Source organism: Petromyzon marinus, unplaced genomic scaffold (genome assembly GCF_048934315.1).
Source record: "Petromyzon marinus isolate PM22_M1 ecotype Great Lakes invasive population unplaced genomic scaffold, UKy_Petmar_22M1.pri1.0 PM_G_Scaffold_58, whole genome shotgun sequence".
NCBI classification, from domain to species: domain Eukaryota; kingdom Metazoa; phylum Chordata; class Hyperoartia; order Petromyzontiformes; family Petromyzontidae; genus Petromyzon; species Petromyzon marinus.
Window position 1 is genome coordinate 1,086,196 of NW_027423011.1, and position 18,197 is coordinate 1,104,392.

The window sequence follows — 18,197 nt, forward strand, 5'->3', positions numbered from 1 at the left end:
TCAGGTGTGTTATGGTGTTACGGTCGAAACGTCATGAGAATTTTTATTGCTTTATAATATCCGCAGTACATAAAATATAAAATGTACTAAGGGGTATATTCTGAGCTCTTTCGGTAAAGTTACGTTGAAGGGAAACAATAAAATAATAAAATATATATAAAACAATAAAAATTCTCACACCTGATGATGACCGTTTGTGTTATGGTCGAAACGTCGTGATAATTTTTATTTAACACGTAGGCTTTCGCGACCAATATTATTCATAACAAAGGTTTTTGGGTTAGGTCGACCTAACCCAAAAACCTTTATCATGAAGAATTTTTATTGTTTTATATATATTTTATTGTTTCCCTTCAACATGACTTTACCGAAAGAGCTCAGAATAAACCCCTTAGTACATTTTATATTTTATGTACTGCGGATATTATTTACGAGTCAAATGTATATTTTATTGTCATAGACTATAATAATACGTACTTTTCCCCTGTAAAATTTAAGTCAGCTGGGGGTCATATCAATCTGTCCACATGGAGTGCGAGTGGGGGGAGCTCAAGTCCATTGGTTCTCGATAACAATACAAACACGACTCCTTGTCAAAAAAGTGTCAGTTTTGTTGCCAGATAAAAGGGTAAAAAACCAATGATCATATTTTGCTCCTGGCAAATGAGGTTTCCAATGTTGTGTAAATGCTTCACCCCGAGCTCTCATACTCTGATGGTGGTGCATTGTCCTTGAGTTGTGTGCCTTTTGACGTCATCAGGTCCAACACCAATGTGAGACTGGGCTCTAAGGAAAGCTGTCTCGGGTGTGGACCAATCAATTTCAAGGACAGTGCCACATACATTATCAGAGTTGTTGTTTTGTGTTTGCGTTCCGACCGCAGGTATTGTGGTCAATGTAAACACGACTCCTTGTCAAAAAGGTGTCAGTTTTGTTGCCAGATAAAAGGGTAAAAAAACCAATTATCATATTTTTGCTCCTGGCAAAGGAGGCTCCAATGGTCTTATTGGTTCTACCTCCAGGCTGCCAAGTCACAGAGGATGTTGCCAATGCAGTGCCAACTCTGGATGCCAGAGGGTGTTGCAGTTCGCGGGGGCAAAACGTGTGCAGGGTGGATGAGTGGCAGGTGATGGACACGGGCACGAGAGCAGAGGGCCGAGATAGGAGAGCAGCAAGCTGCAGACGCTCACCGATGCAAGGCGACACGAGTATCAGAACCAACTATTTCATGCACGCCAACGACACGCTCACGTCACACTGAGGCTGATCGAGTGAACAAAAACTGTAAATTGGAGGCAGAAAAAGCAACGACACAAACGAGTAAGGTAAATGAAAGAAGACGAAAACTTTATTTTCGAATCAAATCGCGGTCCTCTACATTTCGAAAACGGATCGATTCACTGCGAAGAATGAATCGGGACTCAAAAATGTAGCCACTGTGTGCAACACAAGAGGATTTTTTAACATCCACAGGTTAGAGAAATCATCGGTAAATTAACACGTTATATCAGGACTAATGCTTCTTGTTTGACATAAGTGTCTTCTAGTGCTGCATAAATAATACTGTGTAGGAACCTGGTTATTACACCACCAGCCCACAGGGGATTATTGTTGTGTCAGTCCGTCGTGCATCCACAAATGGGAGGGGTGGGGCTGGGTGGGGAGGGGAGGGTGGGGAGGGGCTGGGTGGGGAGGGGCTGGGTGGGTAGGGGATGGGTGGGGAGGGGAGGGTGGGGAGGGGAGGGTGGGGAGGGGCTGGGTGGGGAGGGGCTGGTCACCCCGTGGTGCCCTTATAAACTCAACGTTTCACCTACTCACCCCGGCTTGTGCCTGCCCTCACAGTCGTGCATATTGTGCTGAATACACCACGTGGTGCTGAATACACCACGTGGTGCTGAACACACCACGTGGTGGTGCCGCCGTTGTTGACCCTGGCCATTGACCGAGCAACCCAACACGTTCCTACTAGCTCCCTCCCTCCGCAGGAGAATGTTGTAACAGAGAGCGTCCAATGGCACTTGGAGCGTGACGAGACATTGCTCAGCGCGAGCCCGATGAGCTGTGTAGACGTGCCAGCCGCAATGCAATCTGCTGCAGCTGTGGACCAATTTGGTTGAACCACAACGATACATCACAAAGCTTCCAAATTGACTTACGGCCGGCGACTTGGCTGAGGCGAGTGAGACGTGGGAAACCGTGCGCGGCACTCGGCACGTGGGGGCGCAGTTAAAAGTGAACACGTGAATGACATTAACAAAACAACTTATTTGGTTCTTTCGGTAAAGTCACCACGTAGAATGAGATTAAAATAATAAATTGATAAAATAAAATAAAATTCTCACGACGTTTCGGCCACAACACGAGCGGCCTTCATCAGGTGAAGGGACGAGACTGTCTGGAGGACAGCGCTGGAGCGAACACAGCCAAGCTCAGACCGCGACCTTTAAGCTGTGTGAGAAGAAACAGAGCGCCTTGACAAAGGAATTAGCATTGGATGTGTATGCTTTGACTTTAACATAGCCATTTCTGTGACCAGTCACAAGCTAATCACTCAGCTATTTCAATCCTAAATTCAATGCTAATTCCTTTGTCAAGGCGCTCTGTTTCTTCTCACACAGCTTAAAGGTCGCGGTCTGAGCTTGGCTGTGTTCGCTCCAGCGCTGTCCTCCAGACAGTCTCGTCCCTTCACCTGATGAAGGCCGCTTGTGTCGTGGCCAAAACGTCGTGAGAATTTTATTGTTATTTTATTTTATAAATTTATTATTTTATTCTCATTCTACGTGGTGACTTTACCGAAAGAACCAAAGAAGATGAATCCTTGCAGTCACGAAAGCTTTAAGTCGAAAATTAACAAAACAACTGGCACAGACGCGGCACACACCAACTACAACAACGACAACAACAAAACAATCGGCATTCACACCTGTGCATTCCCCCAGTTCGGCGTGGACCGGGGGGGTATCACCGAGGGCAACGCCGAGTGGACCGCCCGTGTCAGAGGAGGCGTGGAGGCGGCGGCGGCGGCGTCGTCGGCGGCGCCCTCCGGGCGAAAGGTTTCCCCGGAGAAACGGCCGCCGGGCCGAACTCGAAGCTGCAACGAGGAGAACGATAAAACCCACCAATCGCTGTGAGAATTTCGATTTAAAGCTTTCGTGACTGCAAGGATTCATCTTCTTTGGTTCTTTCGGTAAAGTCACCATGTAGAATGATAATAAAATAATACAATAACATTCTCGCGACGTTTCAGCCACAACACAAGTGGCGTTCTTCAGGTGAAGGGAACAGACCTGACAAAGCCTCAACTTTAGCACCACGGATAGCAACGAGCTATGAACCCGTCCGTCTGAACGGGGCTCGTAGCTATCCATGGTGCTGAAGTTGAGGCTCTGTCGTCCCGACAGGTCCGTTCCTTTCACATGAAGAAGGCCACTTGTGTTGTGGCCGAAACGTCGTGAGAATTTTATTGTGTTATTTTATTTTATTAATTTATTATTTTATTCTCATTCTACGAGGTGACTTTACCAAAAGAACCAAAGAAGACGCTGTGAGAGCCGCGAGGCTCGCGATACTTTTGGTGGCCTTGTTTTAAGATAGATTTTTGACTTTCTGCCGGGGTGACGATCTCTGAATTAATTTAAGACCGGCTGCATTTGAAAAAACGCGAATACGTCGCGATCGGCCGTGTTCTAAATGGTCTCCCCTCCCACGGCTAACCGATCCTTCATAATCCTGCAATGCCAGAACTGCGCTCCTGCGCATGAGATCATCTCCATCTGGCTCCACGGTCACTGCTAAAGGGGAGCGTTTTCTCCTTTGGGTGCCATTCCATCAATCAAGTCTTGTGCGAATGCTATCATCCTACGTCATCCTGGCCAAGAGCCCCTCTTGCTTTGAAGTCAACAAGATGCCACTTTATTTATCCCAAGCCCCAACAGCTTCATCTTGACCCGCGCTGGTTCCGTCAACCCAACCGAGAACGGCTCAAAGCTCGGTGGGAGGGGGTCACCTCCGCTCGTCGCCGCGACCTCTCACCCCGGTGATGAAGGCCGCTTGTGTTATGGCCGAAACGTCGTGAGAATTTTTATTGTGTTATTTTATTTTATCAATGTATTATTTTACCGAAAGAACCAAAGAAGATGAATCCATGCAGTCACGAAAGCTTTAAATCGAAATTTAACCGCCTCTACGGGGAGGGATTCCACACAACCTTAAGATCATTCAACAGATTCTGGGATAAGGAGGCTCAACTAATCGAGTCTCTCACCTTTCTGAAGAGATGCCGCGACTCTAAGAGCTTAAAGGTCGCGATCTGAGCGTGGCTGTGTTCGCTCCAGCGCTGTCCTCCAGACAGTCTCGTCCCTTCACCTGATGAAGGCCGCTTGTGTTGTGGCCGAAACGTCGTGAGAATTTTTATTGTGTTATTTTATTTTATCAATTTATAATTTTATTCTCATTCTACGTGGTGGTGACTTTACCGAAAGAACCAAAGAAGATGAATCCTCGCAGTCACGAAAGCTTCAAATCGAAACTCTCACCCCGGGTCGAGCTCCCCGGGCGTGCGGCCATCGGGGCCGCGGCACGCCGGCCGGAGCGCGACGAGCCGCTGGTTCACGAGCGCCGGGGGGGTCGACGCCCCCGGCGACGTCGGTCAGCCGATCCGGGTCGCCGGTCGTGTCGTAGGCTCGGACAAACTCCTGTGGGGAGGGGGGGGGGGGGGGTGGGCAGCGAGGAGGTGCAGACAAATATTCTTCGGGTCTTTCGGTAAAGTTGACGCTGGTAGAACGATAAAATGATAACATAAATTAAATGAACAAAAAAAATATGATAATTGGTTTTTTACCCTTTTATCTGGCAACAAAACTGACACCTTTTTTCACGAGGAATCATGTTTACATTGACCACAATACCTACGGTCGGAACGCAAGATAAAAGGTGTTGTATATGAGCCTTTTCCAAAATTGATATTAACAATAATATTTGCGATATATATATTTTTAACAAACAAACAAAAATAATCAATAAAACCCGTAAGCCAGGCACACGAAAAACCAGATGTCGATCATAAACAGACCATTAAAAAATAAAGAAATAATAAAACTCTCGAGGCGAGTATGTTAGCAGCTATCTGCGAAGATCTCCAGATGAACAAGAGTTTGATGTGCCCTAAGGGAGGTCACGCAGAGGGAAGCCCTCTGCAAGCCAGAAACGAGGACGCCCACGGGTTAAACCATATATATTTTTTTCCTTTGTCATTAAAACAACGGTTCAAATTTAAAATGCAATAACAAGAATATGCTAAAGTTAGCGGTCCTCGCGCTCACTCCAATCAAGACCAGGCCACCAGATACATCAGTGAATTATTATCCAATAATTAATTCGCTATCAAATGATTTTCCCCTTGAATACTTTTACTGTTAAAACAAAGCTTGGAGACAAAATACCGAGTCACATCAAAGGTTATCGAGAAGGAATGAGGCGAACAGGCAAACTTACGAAAGAGTTTAAACAATATCCCAAGCAACCCCGACCACCTTTGTCTCTCTCACAGCGCGGAGAAGCAGGAATTACACCTTATCACAAGGGGCCATCTGGAAAAGCCAGCCGGGTTTGATGAGGAGACACACCCCACCCCACACACGGCAACCAGGCAAACAAAGTTTTAAAGAAAATTGCAATATAACATTAATAATGTGTTAGCCTTAAACGATATTCCATTATAGAACCTTACAGAACCAAGGGATATGGATTCCAACAATCTGGAAACGGACCTCTTAAACTCAGGATGAAAATTATTTTTCTTTCTAATAACTCCATCATATCAATGCGAACCTCGGTAACCCGAGAGGGGTGTCGGGAGGACGTAGTTACAAACACGAGTCTTGGCGAACATGGGACCAAATTGTATTTGAGAAATATAAAGTCCAAAGTATAAAGAGATAGGTACTCCCGACCACCTTTGTCTTTCCCGAAGAGCGCGAGAGAGGAATTTCACGCCAGGACAAACAGATCGTTATCGCAGGAGCCATCTGTACACACACACGAACTCACACACACAGACCCCGACCCCCCCCCCCCCCCTTTTCCACTGCGCAGAGAGAATTGTCTTTTGAATATAACGGTCAGCCGCATTTTCAAAAGTCAGTGAAGTTAAGTCAAGAGTCAAGACAGATCAGCGAGTCAAGACGTCCACAGGACGAGCAGTCGCATGGAGCGGCTGGCTCCGAGCCTCGCTGAGTAGCGAGGATCGCATGAGTCGCGATGTATCAACAAAAGTTAGTCATACAGCAGTGGAGGAAACCTGCTGTCAGCGAACCAGCACGGGCACGTTCGCGCACTTCAACAGAGAGAGCACGTGCGACTCAACTCACTCAGCAGAAGAAAAACTTGACCTGTCGCCCGCGAGCGCAGTGTCAGATACTACAGCAGCGGAAAGAGCGCGCACCGGCGCAGCTCATCCAGCAGTAGAGGAAACTGCTATCAGCGAATCAGCACGGGCGCGTTCGCGCATCTTCAAGGAGAAAGAGCGCGGCCAGCAACGCCAAGCAAGAGCGTGCAGCAGCTCAGCCAGCAGTGGAGAGAAACTGCTATCAGCGAACCAGCACGGGCGCGTTCGCGCATCTTCAAGGAGAGGGAGCGCGCGCCACCAGCGTGCCATCAGCACCAGCACCAGCGCGTGCCAACAGCGCGCCACCAGCGTGCCACCAGCACCAGCACCAGCGCGTGCCAACAGCGTGCCACCAGCGTGCTACAGCGCGCAACTTCGCGTCACCAGGGCTGAGAGGGAAGCGGCCCCGCACTCAACACCCATCGGCGTGACGACGGCGAGCGTCGTGCTGACTCTTCCAGCCAGCGGTGGACAGAAACTGGCAGTCGTTCGTATGCCCCTCCCCCACACTCCCTCCTCACTCAATGAACGAACATCGCCGTGGTACTGTGCTGACGATTTCAAGCATAATAATTTCGCATATCAGAATGTGTTAAGGATTGGATACGAATCAAAGACCGAGTGCCGTGTTGTGTAATCATTCAAGAATACGAGTTTGCATATTATAAGGTTAAGGTTTTGATAGAATAGTTCGCTTGTTTTTAATCTCTCTCTCAACAACCGATCGATTGCGTTACGCGTCGGGAATTAACCACAGGTGCCGCTATCGAGGTGAAACAACGCAATCGTGATGGTATCATGTTAACGCTGTGTTGAAATTCCAACATCCCGAGATTGAGTTTTCATATTATCCAAAAATTTAAGTTAGCTAGAAAATAAAATTGATCAAAGCAGAAGGTTTGTGTGTGATTCTTCCTGAAATTCTGCATAATATTGTTCTGTGTATGAGATCTGAATCCTGGGGACCTATCATAAGCACACTATCACCACACATAATCCATAACACACATAATTCATAATGTTCAATCGAGAGTAATCGTATCCTTATCGATAATACGGAATTAAAGAGCAGAGTCGAATCGACTCTCTCTCATTCACGCTCACAATGCCTGCGTCACTGCATACGATTAATTGCGTTATTCCAATTCATAACACAATCCTCGTCACCGAGGCTCGACCTGATAATCCATAACGACCTGCATTATCATAACCACGCCCACTCGCATAAATTAATACGATTATCTCTCGAATCAGCATAATTTATGCGCATAATTACACTGATTAACATAATTTCGGATAAATTATGCAAATCTCAAATTTCATTTAATTTTAATTATTTTCATCAATTTTCATAACGCCTATATATACAACAAAGGGTAAAAAAAACAATTATCATATTTTGTTACTGGAAAATGAGGTTTCCAATGTTGTGTAAATGCTTACCCCGAGCTCTCATACTCTGATGGTGCATTGCCTTTGAGTTGTGCGCCTTTTGGCATCTTCTGGTCCAACACCATGTGAGACGAGGCTCTAAAGAAAGCTGTCTCGGGTGTGGACCAATCAATTTCAAGGACAGTGCCACATACATTATCAGAGTTGTTGTTTTGTGTTTGCGTTCCGACCGCAGGTATTGTGGTCAATGTAAACACGACTCCTTGTAAAAAAAGGTGTCAGTTTTGTTGCCAGATAAATGGGTAAATAAAACAATTATCATATTTTGTAACTGGCAAATGAGGTTTCCAACGGTGTAAAAAAATATATCGCGACATTTCGATCGCAACGCGAGCAAGCAAATCGTCGTCAGGAGAATAGGAGTGGGGGGAATCTGCCGTGCCGCTGTGCTTGGGGATTGCTGCGTTGCATTAAGCGGCGAGCTCAAAATCATTCGCCCACGAAAGCCTCTTTCTTCTTCATGTACGTCTCTGTGCTTGGGAAGTCGGTGGCAATATCCCAGCCGTGCCCATGTGGCGTTCCACGCCATCGTCAAATACCACACACACACCATTCAACTTCCACGTCAACTGCCTCAGACGCAAGCATCGCGTTGTTGTTTATTAAAGTAGGTTCCGCTTACAACATTGGGCCATATTGTTAGCTCTTTCGGTAAAGTCACGTCGAAGGGAAACAATAAAATAATAAAATATATATAAAACAATATTTTATTGTTATTATTGATGGAACCAGTGCAGATCAAGATGTTTATTGTTTCCCTTCAACGTGACTTTACCAAAAGAGCTAAGAATATGAATTACTGCAGTCACGAAAGCTTTAAATCAAAATTCAACATTGGGCCAATTGAGATGATTTTTTTTTTCACTTGAAAGGAAACCGCAATGCCCGGAGAAAGCCCCGACGCACAAGGGGAGAATCCTTAATCGCTAAACTTGTTAACTTACTTGCTGTACCGCCTCCAAATGGCACATCGCTTTCCATGTGGTGCACTAGAAACTCGGAGCAGAATTTCTTTAATACAATATTTTAATGTATTCAGAGTTGGTGATCTACAATAAAAAAAAATTACTCTTAAAAACATGTTATGTTAATTGCACTGTTAAAAATAGTTGTCGTAAATTCCCCCATTCGAACCAGCACTGAGCAGCTCTCTGTCTCGGTAAACAATGGAGGTGGAATAATTTAATAACGTAGTTTTAATGTCATCAGGCCTGGAAGGGACGATGTTCTAAATAAATGTACAACCTTCTCATTGCGAGTCAAGAGCGAAAAACCGCAGCGATACCCAAAAGATCACTGCGCCAGGATCTGTGGCTTTCTCCATTTGCCAACACCAGACAGATCACACTGCCCTTAGACAAAGCGTGAGGTTGCCTTGTTACGCCTCTTGCGCAGTGTGTACGCGCCTATGTGGGGTAGCTGCTGGCGCAGCGGGTTATTGCACTCTGCCACGAACCCGGCGACCCGAGTTCAATTCCCACTCGGGAGCAAAAAACCTTGGCGGATATCCGACGAGGTCTTGAAGTCGACTCAGCCTCAAAGAAGTGCCCGCTACAATGTGTTAACATCACCACTTGGGGTGACATTGAAGGAGGCCCGGGCGTGTCGCTGGCCCACCCACCCACGTGCCATGCCGGCCTTCATTAGGCGGTCGCGAGCACCGCTTGCCCCAAACGTCTATTGTGGCTATAAGGGGGATCTCAGTCTTGCATATGTGCCAATGCCTGCCTCCGTTGGGATGGGGGTGGGTGGGGGGTGGTGGTGCGTTTCATCACCTCCGTGTCGGCGAACTCGCAGTACTGCAGGTTGGCGGAATGGGAGAGGGTGCGCACGCACGCGCACGTGTCGCCGGTCGAGTCCTCGCGCACGCAGTCTGGGAAGCGGTGCTGGGAATGGAACCGTGCAACATTACCGCGAGACGAACGCCTGCGACTGGCAAAATAGTGCAAAATACGTCTCCCCCTGCCTCGTAGCCTCACATCCATTCATTCTCTAAAGGGAGGTCTGATGACCAAATAGTTGAAGGTTAAGAGGTACGGCACCTTATAATGTTACTTCCTCATGCTAGACCTCGCGGCTGTCGCGCGGCGAGCACGTGGTGCGCGTTCATTTTCACTGAATCGGCAAATCATTCAATCAATTAATTATTAAACCACGTTTACAAAAATGTATATTGATCGCCTTCAAAATGACACCCCGCATGAATTTAATCATTTTTAAGTTGTCCAATTTGTGAAACTGCCCACCACAACACTGCCTCGCGTTTGCCGTGACTAGACAAGGCAACATTTTTTTCACAAGTAAATACAACGTCATGGGCATGAGCCCTGAAACGTACAGCGTGTGGCGGGAGAAAGAAAATCTCACGAGGGACGCAACAACAAAAATATCGCACCACTCACTTTGGCCTCGCCTCCCCTCTCGTCCTGTGCACCTTTCTCTCTTCTCGTCCCGCCGCCGCCGCCGCCGGATACTTCGTCATGGAACTGCGCGGCGGGGTTGTCAAGGCCCGGACGGTCGCGCTCCGAGGGCAACAGAAGCGGCTCGGAGTCACCGGCATCGGAGGGGCGCACGGCGTGCCGCCGGATTGCGTCTGCGGGGTCCGCCTGCTTTCTCCTGGACTTGAACCCGCACGGGCGGTTTCTCCTCGCCTGCCGCCGGACTCTCGGCCTCCGCTCAAGCGGGCCGCCGCCATCGGCACCGTCTCCGTTCGGCCCCGCCGGTTTGGCACGACCGAACGGCTTCGCCATCGACCGCATCTCGCCACCCTGCACTGGCGGAAGCTCGGTTGACTCCGAGTCCGCCGGTGACGTCACGGGAGCTTTCGGAGGGCCCTGAGGTCTCACGGGTGCCTTGCGGACGCTGCCGTTTATCTTCTCGAGAAGTTTGGGCTCCGATTTGTTTACCTGCGGCCTCTCCATAACGGGTTTGGGTTTCGGAGGAGGGAGCGACTTCTTGCGTGTCCTCTCGATGTCTTGGCTCGTTATGTTGGCGCACGTGAGTGGATTCATATTCCCCTTGGATTTTACACGGGGCGTGGTGCTTGGAATAAGCTGAGCTTCATCGCTCGTTGTGCCGTACCGAGGCTGGCCCTCGTCATCGTCGCTCTCAGGTGGCGACGTCAATGACGGCAATGACGCCTGCCGCGGCGTTTCGTTGCGCGATTCCAAAGTGCGGCCACTCTTGTAGTCGTCTTCAACCACAGCCTTCGTCTCCAAAACTTTGGTGAAAAACGTCTTCAGATATTCCTTCTGTCGGTGAAAATGCGGCTGTGCGGGTGCGGCAATGGACTCGGCTCCGATCTCATTCGCAATACGGCTGCCCTCGGGGAAAAGTTCTCTTGCCAGCGCATTTTCCAGAAACTCTGCGGAGCTGTCAGTGATGGCCACGAGCAGAACCGGAATGGCCTCTGTTACGTCGGAGAGGAATGCTCGAAGCATTGCAAAGGAAGCTTTTCTTTTGGCAGAATACACCAAAACGTAGCCATGGGTGAGCTCTTCCCGCTTCAGCATTGCTGCGTGGTAAGAGATGACGGTAACCTTGATCCTTCTGCTCTGCATTCCCACAAACATTTCTAGATTCATGCAGTCGTTGCCAGCAGGATGCCCACTGCTGCAGAATTCCAGAAAGGGCGTTAGGACTGTGCCAATGTCGAAAGGGTCTCCACACATCAGACACATGGTGATGTTCACGTCGGGCGCGCCAGACTCTGGGCTGCTGAATGGGTCGGGCAGAAGGGTCGTGTTCTGGCAAGCATTCACGATCTGACTCAGGGCACGTTTGATCTGTGTTTCATGGAATTGTTTTGGAGATGACATCTCAGAAGGGCAATCGATAAAAGAGACTTGTAGCTTGTCGGCCGCTTCCTGGGCTTGCTGCCGTAGCAAAGGCAGCTTTCTGTCTGTAACGTCCTTCTGATTTGCCAGCATCAAAGCAACAGGAATGCAGCTCGAGAGGCCATCCTTCTTTATGAAGGACGCACAAGAATTCACTCTTCCTAGGCTGTCCACAATGTAATTTAACGATTTCAATGAGTTGAAAGCACACAGACATCCGCTGGGCTGAGAAACGTTACTCTGCATGATGTTTGCAAAGCCCGTCACATCTCCATCCATTGCTTTCAGTTCCAACTCATAAACCTTCCCATTCACCGTGAACTCATTTCCGGCCGATTGTTGTTTGATTTCGCTGCAAAGTTTGCTTGCGAGGCCATCTCTACCGAATATTATGACATCAAATGCATCCGCACTGTCAAAATTTATTAAAGATTCCGAACGTTTGCTTACCAATTTGGGAATAGCACTTGAGAGAAGCAGCGGAATTTGCAGGTCAGTGCACTTATCTTTGCTGAAGCAAGACTCCCAGGTTGGGTGACGAACAGAGAACACGTGTTTCAGGATCAGCGCATCTCTCAAGGCAGGCGCCCACTTGAGCGCCTCATGGCGACCGTCACGTTCCAGGTCCTGGTGAATCTCCGCTATCTCGTCGCGGTCAAACGCTTCGTTTCTGTCCACGCCGGCGAACGTTTCCGAGCGCTCGAGGAGCAGCTCCTGGTATTCGTCTTTCGCTTCATCCGTCATCTTGCCTCGGCACTCTCGGTAGATTGAAACGCGCCCTCGCCCGCACGGCGTCCGCGAGCCCTCCTCGTCGATGAGGAACGACCGTGCGTCATCCCACGGCCTCCCTGGCAACACCTCGCCAGAATTCTCCAACGTGTCGCGAAGGGCTCCCTTCATTTCCTCCTTCTTCCTCAGCACCTGCAATTTCCGCATGTGGGCTTGGAAATGCGAAGGGCCGAACTCTCGCAAAAACGCAACGGGGACACGCCCGTCGGCGACGGCGTTGACGCGACCGCTGTCGGTCCAAACCCCATCGGACAGCTCGACAAACCACAATCCAAACTCTGGTTTCTTCCGCAAGAGCAGCAAAGCCTCGTCCCAGCTGAGGGATTCAATGTCCGTGATGTCAGGGACCAATGAGTCAAAAGCGTCGGGCAGAGAGCTGATGTATTGTGCCACCTTTCCTTCGATATGTGCAGCCTTCAAACGCGTGATGTGTTCTCGAAAGTAACTTTCAGCCCTGTTAGCACCCAGCAAGTCCACAAGCTGGACATACTCCGGGCAGTCATCCAGTTGCTTGCCGGTCACCTGCCAGGTCACGCAGTAGTCTGTGACAATTTTTGTCAACCGAGAATTATAATCCTTAATGGCACTTTGGTGGTGTTCCTTGACTTGCTTGGCGGCCTTCTCAAATGGCACCAACTTTGGCTTTCCTTTCGGCTTGTCAATCATCTGCGCAAGGGTCAGAAATGCTGCCGACACATTCACATTGTCACTTGCTGACGTCTCGACTATCGGCAGGCGAACTTTTTTCCCAGAGGCAAACGCTCGAAGTTCCTTCAGGTGCTGCTCATCCAACACGTCACACTTCGTGGCAACCAACAAAATGGGCTTCTTTAATTTCACAAGTTGCGACACCAACTCCTCCAGAAACCTCAACTGATCTCGCAGCGTTCTCTGCGCGGAAACGCTGACATCGAAGCACGCCAAGAAGCCATCAATGTGCAGCTTACCGTCGGGCATTGGATACTGCTCAAAATCTTGCTCGACTCCCAGTTGGTCAGTGCAAATGTACATGAGCTTTTCGGCCGAGGCAAGCCTGGTGGCGGCCGCGCGTTTGACGTAATGCCGGGAGTCGGAGCTCCTGTGTGGCTGGAAAGTGGCGTCGTCAACAAATTCGGTTTGTTCGACGACGTTGAAGGCGTACTCTCGTCCCCCGTCAGCGGTGCGCGTTGCCCCGCCCCAGTAAAGGTAGTGGTCGTTATTCACGACCCGACCGCCGAAATCAACTTGGCTCAGTATCGAAGTGTGTTCCGTGTGATAGTCGTCTGCTCTTGGCCTTGAGAACCTGTTGCTGAGGCACGACTTGCCTACTCCACAGCTTCCCTTCTCCTTCTCGGTCCCGGAAAGACCGACGACACTGATATTGTAGGTCCGCGTTTCCTTGCTGCCTTGACATCGCCGCGCCGCGTGTGACATCGCACCGCTATTGCACGAGAACAAGGGCAGTTACGGTTCCGTGCGACACGTCGTGATGATTACTTTGGCTCTTTCGTTGCACTTGCAAAACAATATTTCCCCACGTGACTGGCGGTAATAGAAATTACTTGAACAAAAAAAATGTTCACCGACAACGAGGTCCTTTAAATGTTTATTTTTTTTTCCAGATGAGCAATTGTTTCTGAAATACACAAAAAAACACAGAGGACATTTAAAAAATTACAAAAAAATAACGTTCCACTTGCATTGAGAGCTTAGTTATTTAACGCGGTGAAATCAATGGAAAATAAACACGATTGTCACAATGATTATGTGACGGCAATGTTTAAAATACACCGATGATGTGCCGAGGTGAGCCCAGGAAAAATAAAACGTTGTTCTCAAACAAGCACAATGTAAAGCTGTGAGTACAGGCAGGGAGGTGTCTGATCGCCTCATACCGGCACCGATAAATTCCCAGTTGGGACATCACAGTTGACGTTCTGACGGTAGACGTCACTACAGACGTCAAACAAACCTTTAGCAGGATTACAATATTGTGATTTAAAGCTTTCGTGACTGCAGCAATTCATATTCTTAGCTATTTCGGTAAAGTCACATTGAAGGGGAACAATAAAATAACAAAATATATAAAACAATAAAAATTTTCACACCTGATGACGACCGTTTGTGTTATGGTCGAAACATCGTGATAATTTTTATTGTTTTGTATATATTTTATTATTTTATTGTTTCCCTTCAACGTGACTTTACCGAAAGAGCTAAGAATAAGGATCACAATGGTTTTGTAACGTGGAAAGGGGGAACTCGCACGTGAGGTAAATCGTACATCAGGATTTTAACAGAACTTTATTTTAAAACGCGCGCGCGTGTGCTAAGCCACGTGGCCTTCGTGCTAAGCCACGTGACCTTCGTGCTGAGCCACGTGACCTTCGTGCTAAGCCACGTGACCTTCGTGCTAAGCCACGTGACCTTCGTGCTAAGCCACGTGACCTTCGGTGGGCAGGGCTGCCTGGGAAATTAGCGGTGATGTTATTTGGGGTGGTACGGCACAAACGAACGCTCACCAAACAAAAAATATAACGAAATAAAATAAAACAAAAGGCCAAACATGTTTAGAACAAACCACCCCACCCCACCCTGCCTATCAGAGTTTCCCTGAAGAAGAAGAAACCGCTGTGGATACGTCTAAGAAGCTTGCGTTCTACACATCGGCACAAATGCTGGCGTTATGTGGCAAGGCCCCTATCGCTGTCTGTGGGCTGACTTGCGTGTCGCTCTCTGCGTTGTTGACAGACAAGGACCCCTTGCTCACGCACGGTCAAGTTAAACAAATTAAATACGTGTCCAATGCAAAACATTTGGTGGATTATGAGCCGGGAAATCGCCTTTTGGTCAAACCTAAAGCACGGTAGAACAATGGTCGCACGATCAACGTCCTCATTGAGAAAAAAACACGAGTCAAAATGTATCACTTTAAAACAAGCTGCAGTAGACACAACACGCAGCAGTAGACACAACACGCAGCAGCAGTAGTAGTAGCAGTAGACACAACACGCAGCAGCAGACACAACACGTAGCAGTAGCAGCAGCAGTAGACACAACACGCAGCAGTAGCAGCAGTAGTAGTAGCAGTAGACACAACACGCAGCAGTAGACACAACACGCAGCAGTAGCAGTAGACACAACACGCAGCAGCAGTAGACACAACACGCAGCAGTAGGCACAACACGCAGCAGTAGACACAACACGTAGCAGTAGACACAACACGCAGCAGTAATAGACACAACACGCAGCAGTAGACACAACACGCAGCAGTAGACACAACACGCAGTAGCAGTAGACACAACACGCAGCAGTAGACACAACACGTAGCAGTAGACACAACATGCAGCAGCAGCAGTAGACACAACACGCAGCAGTAGACACAACACGTAGCAGTAGACACAACACGTAGCAGTAGACACAACACGCAGCAGTAGACACAACACGCAGTAGCAGTAGACACAACACGTAGCAGTAGACACAACACGCAGTAGCAGTAGACACAACACGTAGCAGTAGACACAACACGCAGTAGCAGTAGACACAACACGCAGCAGTAGACTCAACACGCAGCAGTAGACACAACACGCAGCAGTAGACACAACACGCAGTAGCAGTAGACACAACACGCAGTAGCAGTAGACACAACACGTAGCAGTAGACACAACACGTAGCAGTAGACACAACACGCAGCAGTAGACTCAACACGCAGCAGTAGACACAACACGCAGCAGTAGACACAACACGCAGTAGCAGTAGACACAACACGCAGCAGTAGACACAACACATAGCAGTAGACACAACACGCAGCAGTAGACACAACACGTAGCAGTAGACACAACACGCAGCAGTAGACTCAACACGCAGCAGTAGACACAACACGCAGCAGTAGACACAACACGCAGTAGCAGTAGACACAACACGCAGTAGCAGTAGACACAACACGTAGCAGTAGACACAACACGCAGTAGCAGTAGACACAACACGCAGCAGTAGACACAACACGCAGCAGTAGACACAACACGCAGCAGTAGACACAACACGTAGCAGTAGACACAACATGTAACAGCAGTAGACACAACACGCAGCAGTAGACTCAACACGCAGCAGTAGACACAACACGCAGCAGTAGACACAACACGTAGCAGTAGACACAACACGCAGTAGCAGTAGACACAACACGCAGCAGTAGACACAACACGTAGCAGTAGACACAACACGCAGCAGCAGCAGTAGACACAACACGCAGCAGTAGACACAACACGCAGCAGTAGCAGCAGTAGACACAACACGCAGCAGTAGACACAACACGCAGCAGTAGACACAACACGCAGCAGTAGCAGCAGTAGACACAACACGCAGCAGTAGACACAACACGCAGCAGTAGACACAACACGCAGCAGTAGACACAACACGCAGCAGCAGCAGTAGACACAACACGCAGGAGTAGCAGCAGTAGTAGTGGCAGTAGACACAACACGCAGCAGTAGCAGCAGTAGACACAACACGCAGCAGTAGACACAACACGCAGCAGCAGTAGACACAACACGCAGCAGCAGTAGACACAACACGCAGCAGTAGCAGCAGCAGTAGACACAACACGCAGCAGTAGACACAACACGCAATAGCAGTAGACACAACACGCAGTAGCAGCAGTAGACTCAACACGCAGCAGTAGACACAACACGCAGCAGTAGACACAACACGCAATAGCAGTAGACACAACACGCAGTAGCAGCAGTAGACTCAACACGCAGCAGCTGGAGCAGGAGAAGGAGCAGCAGGAGGAGCAGGAGCAGCAGGAGCAGGAGCAGCAGGAGGAGGTCACCTCAGGTGAATGTTTGACCACGAGGCTGCTGCTGCTGTCTGTGAGGCGCGCGGTCACCGCCGCTAGGCCGAGATTTCTTCGCGCTGCACTTCCGGGTTGGCCCCGTTGGATCCGCCCACGACGGGCGCCGCGATTGGTCAGAATTCCCGACCCTCTCGTCACCGTGGTGACGTAAACCCGAGTCACGGATTGGTCAGAATTCCCGACCCTCTTCGTCACCGTGGTGACGCGGCCCGTGTCACGTGGTTAAGGTTCATGAACTCTGCCGTTAGTGACGTTGATGAATTTTGTGGTTCCACCTTCAAGATATTTACATCACACTTTGTGTTTATTTGTTTAAATGTCTTCCCTGGCCGTGCAAATAATCAGAAAAACCATTATTAAGTTGTATGTTTTGTAAATTTCGTCCAATTATCGTGTTCAATTGTTCATTTTTCACCTCTATTAATGAGGTGACACACAGTATACACAGTGTACACACACAGTGTATACACACAGTATACACACAGTACACACAGTGTACACACACACAGTACACACAGTGTACACACACACAGTGTATATACACGGTGTACACACACACAGTGTATACACACAGTACACACAGCGTACACACACAGTGTACACACAGTACACACAGTGTACACACACACAGTGTATATACACGGTGTACAAACAAAGTGTACACACACAGTATATACACAGTATACACATAGTACACACACACAGTGTACACACACTGTACACACACAGTGTACACACACAAAGTACACACACACAGTGTACACACACACAGTGTACACACACACAGTACACACACAGTATATACATAGCGTACACACACACAGTACACACAGTGTACACACACACAGTACACAGTGTACACACACACAGTGTATATACACGGTGTACACACACAGTGTATACA

At 48.6% G+C, this 18,197-nt stretch overlaps 1 protein-coding gene across 1 annotated transcript; it reads right to left on the reverse strand.

Moving 5' to 3' along the window:
* Positions 1 to 1,326: 1,326 nt before the first annotated feature.
* On the reverse strand, positions 1,327 to 17,362 carry LOC142918232 (rho GTPase-activating protein 5-like). The gene is made up of 5 exons (XM_076062369.1): positions 17,270 to 17,362; positions 10,240 to 14,077; positions 9,613 to 9,723; positions 4,536 to 4,694; positions 1,327 to 3,091 (listed from the first exon to the last, which is right to left on the reverse strand). Exons 2-5 carry the CDS (start codon positions 13,873 to 13,875, stop codon positions 2,918 to 2,920), a joined length of 4,080 nt encoding a protein of 1,359 aa, XP_075918484.1. The 5' UTR covers positions 13,876 to 14,077; positions 17,270 to 17,362; the 3' UTR covers positions 1,327 to 2,917.
* Between the last annotated feature and the right edge of the window lie 835 nt (positions 17,363 to 18,197).

Bases quoted from the DNA above. Each gene is read 5' to 3' on its own strand.
- LOC142918232 (XM_076062369.1), bottom strand. From the start codon at position 13,875: ATGTCACACGCGGCGCGGCGATGTCAAGGCAGCAAGGAAACGCGGACC. The intron at 9,724-10,239 runs GTGAGTGGTGCG...TTCCATTCCCAG, and splicing joins AGAGGGGAGGCGAGGCCAAA to CACCGCTTCCCAGACTGCGT. The intron at 3,092-4,535 runs GTGAGAGTTTCG...TCCTCGTTGCAG, and splicing joins CCCGGGGAGCTCGACCCGGG to CTTCGAGTTCGGCCCGGCGG.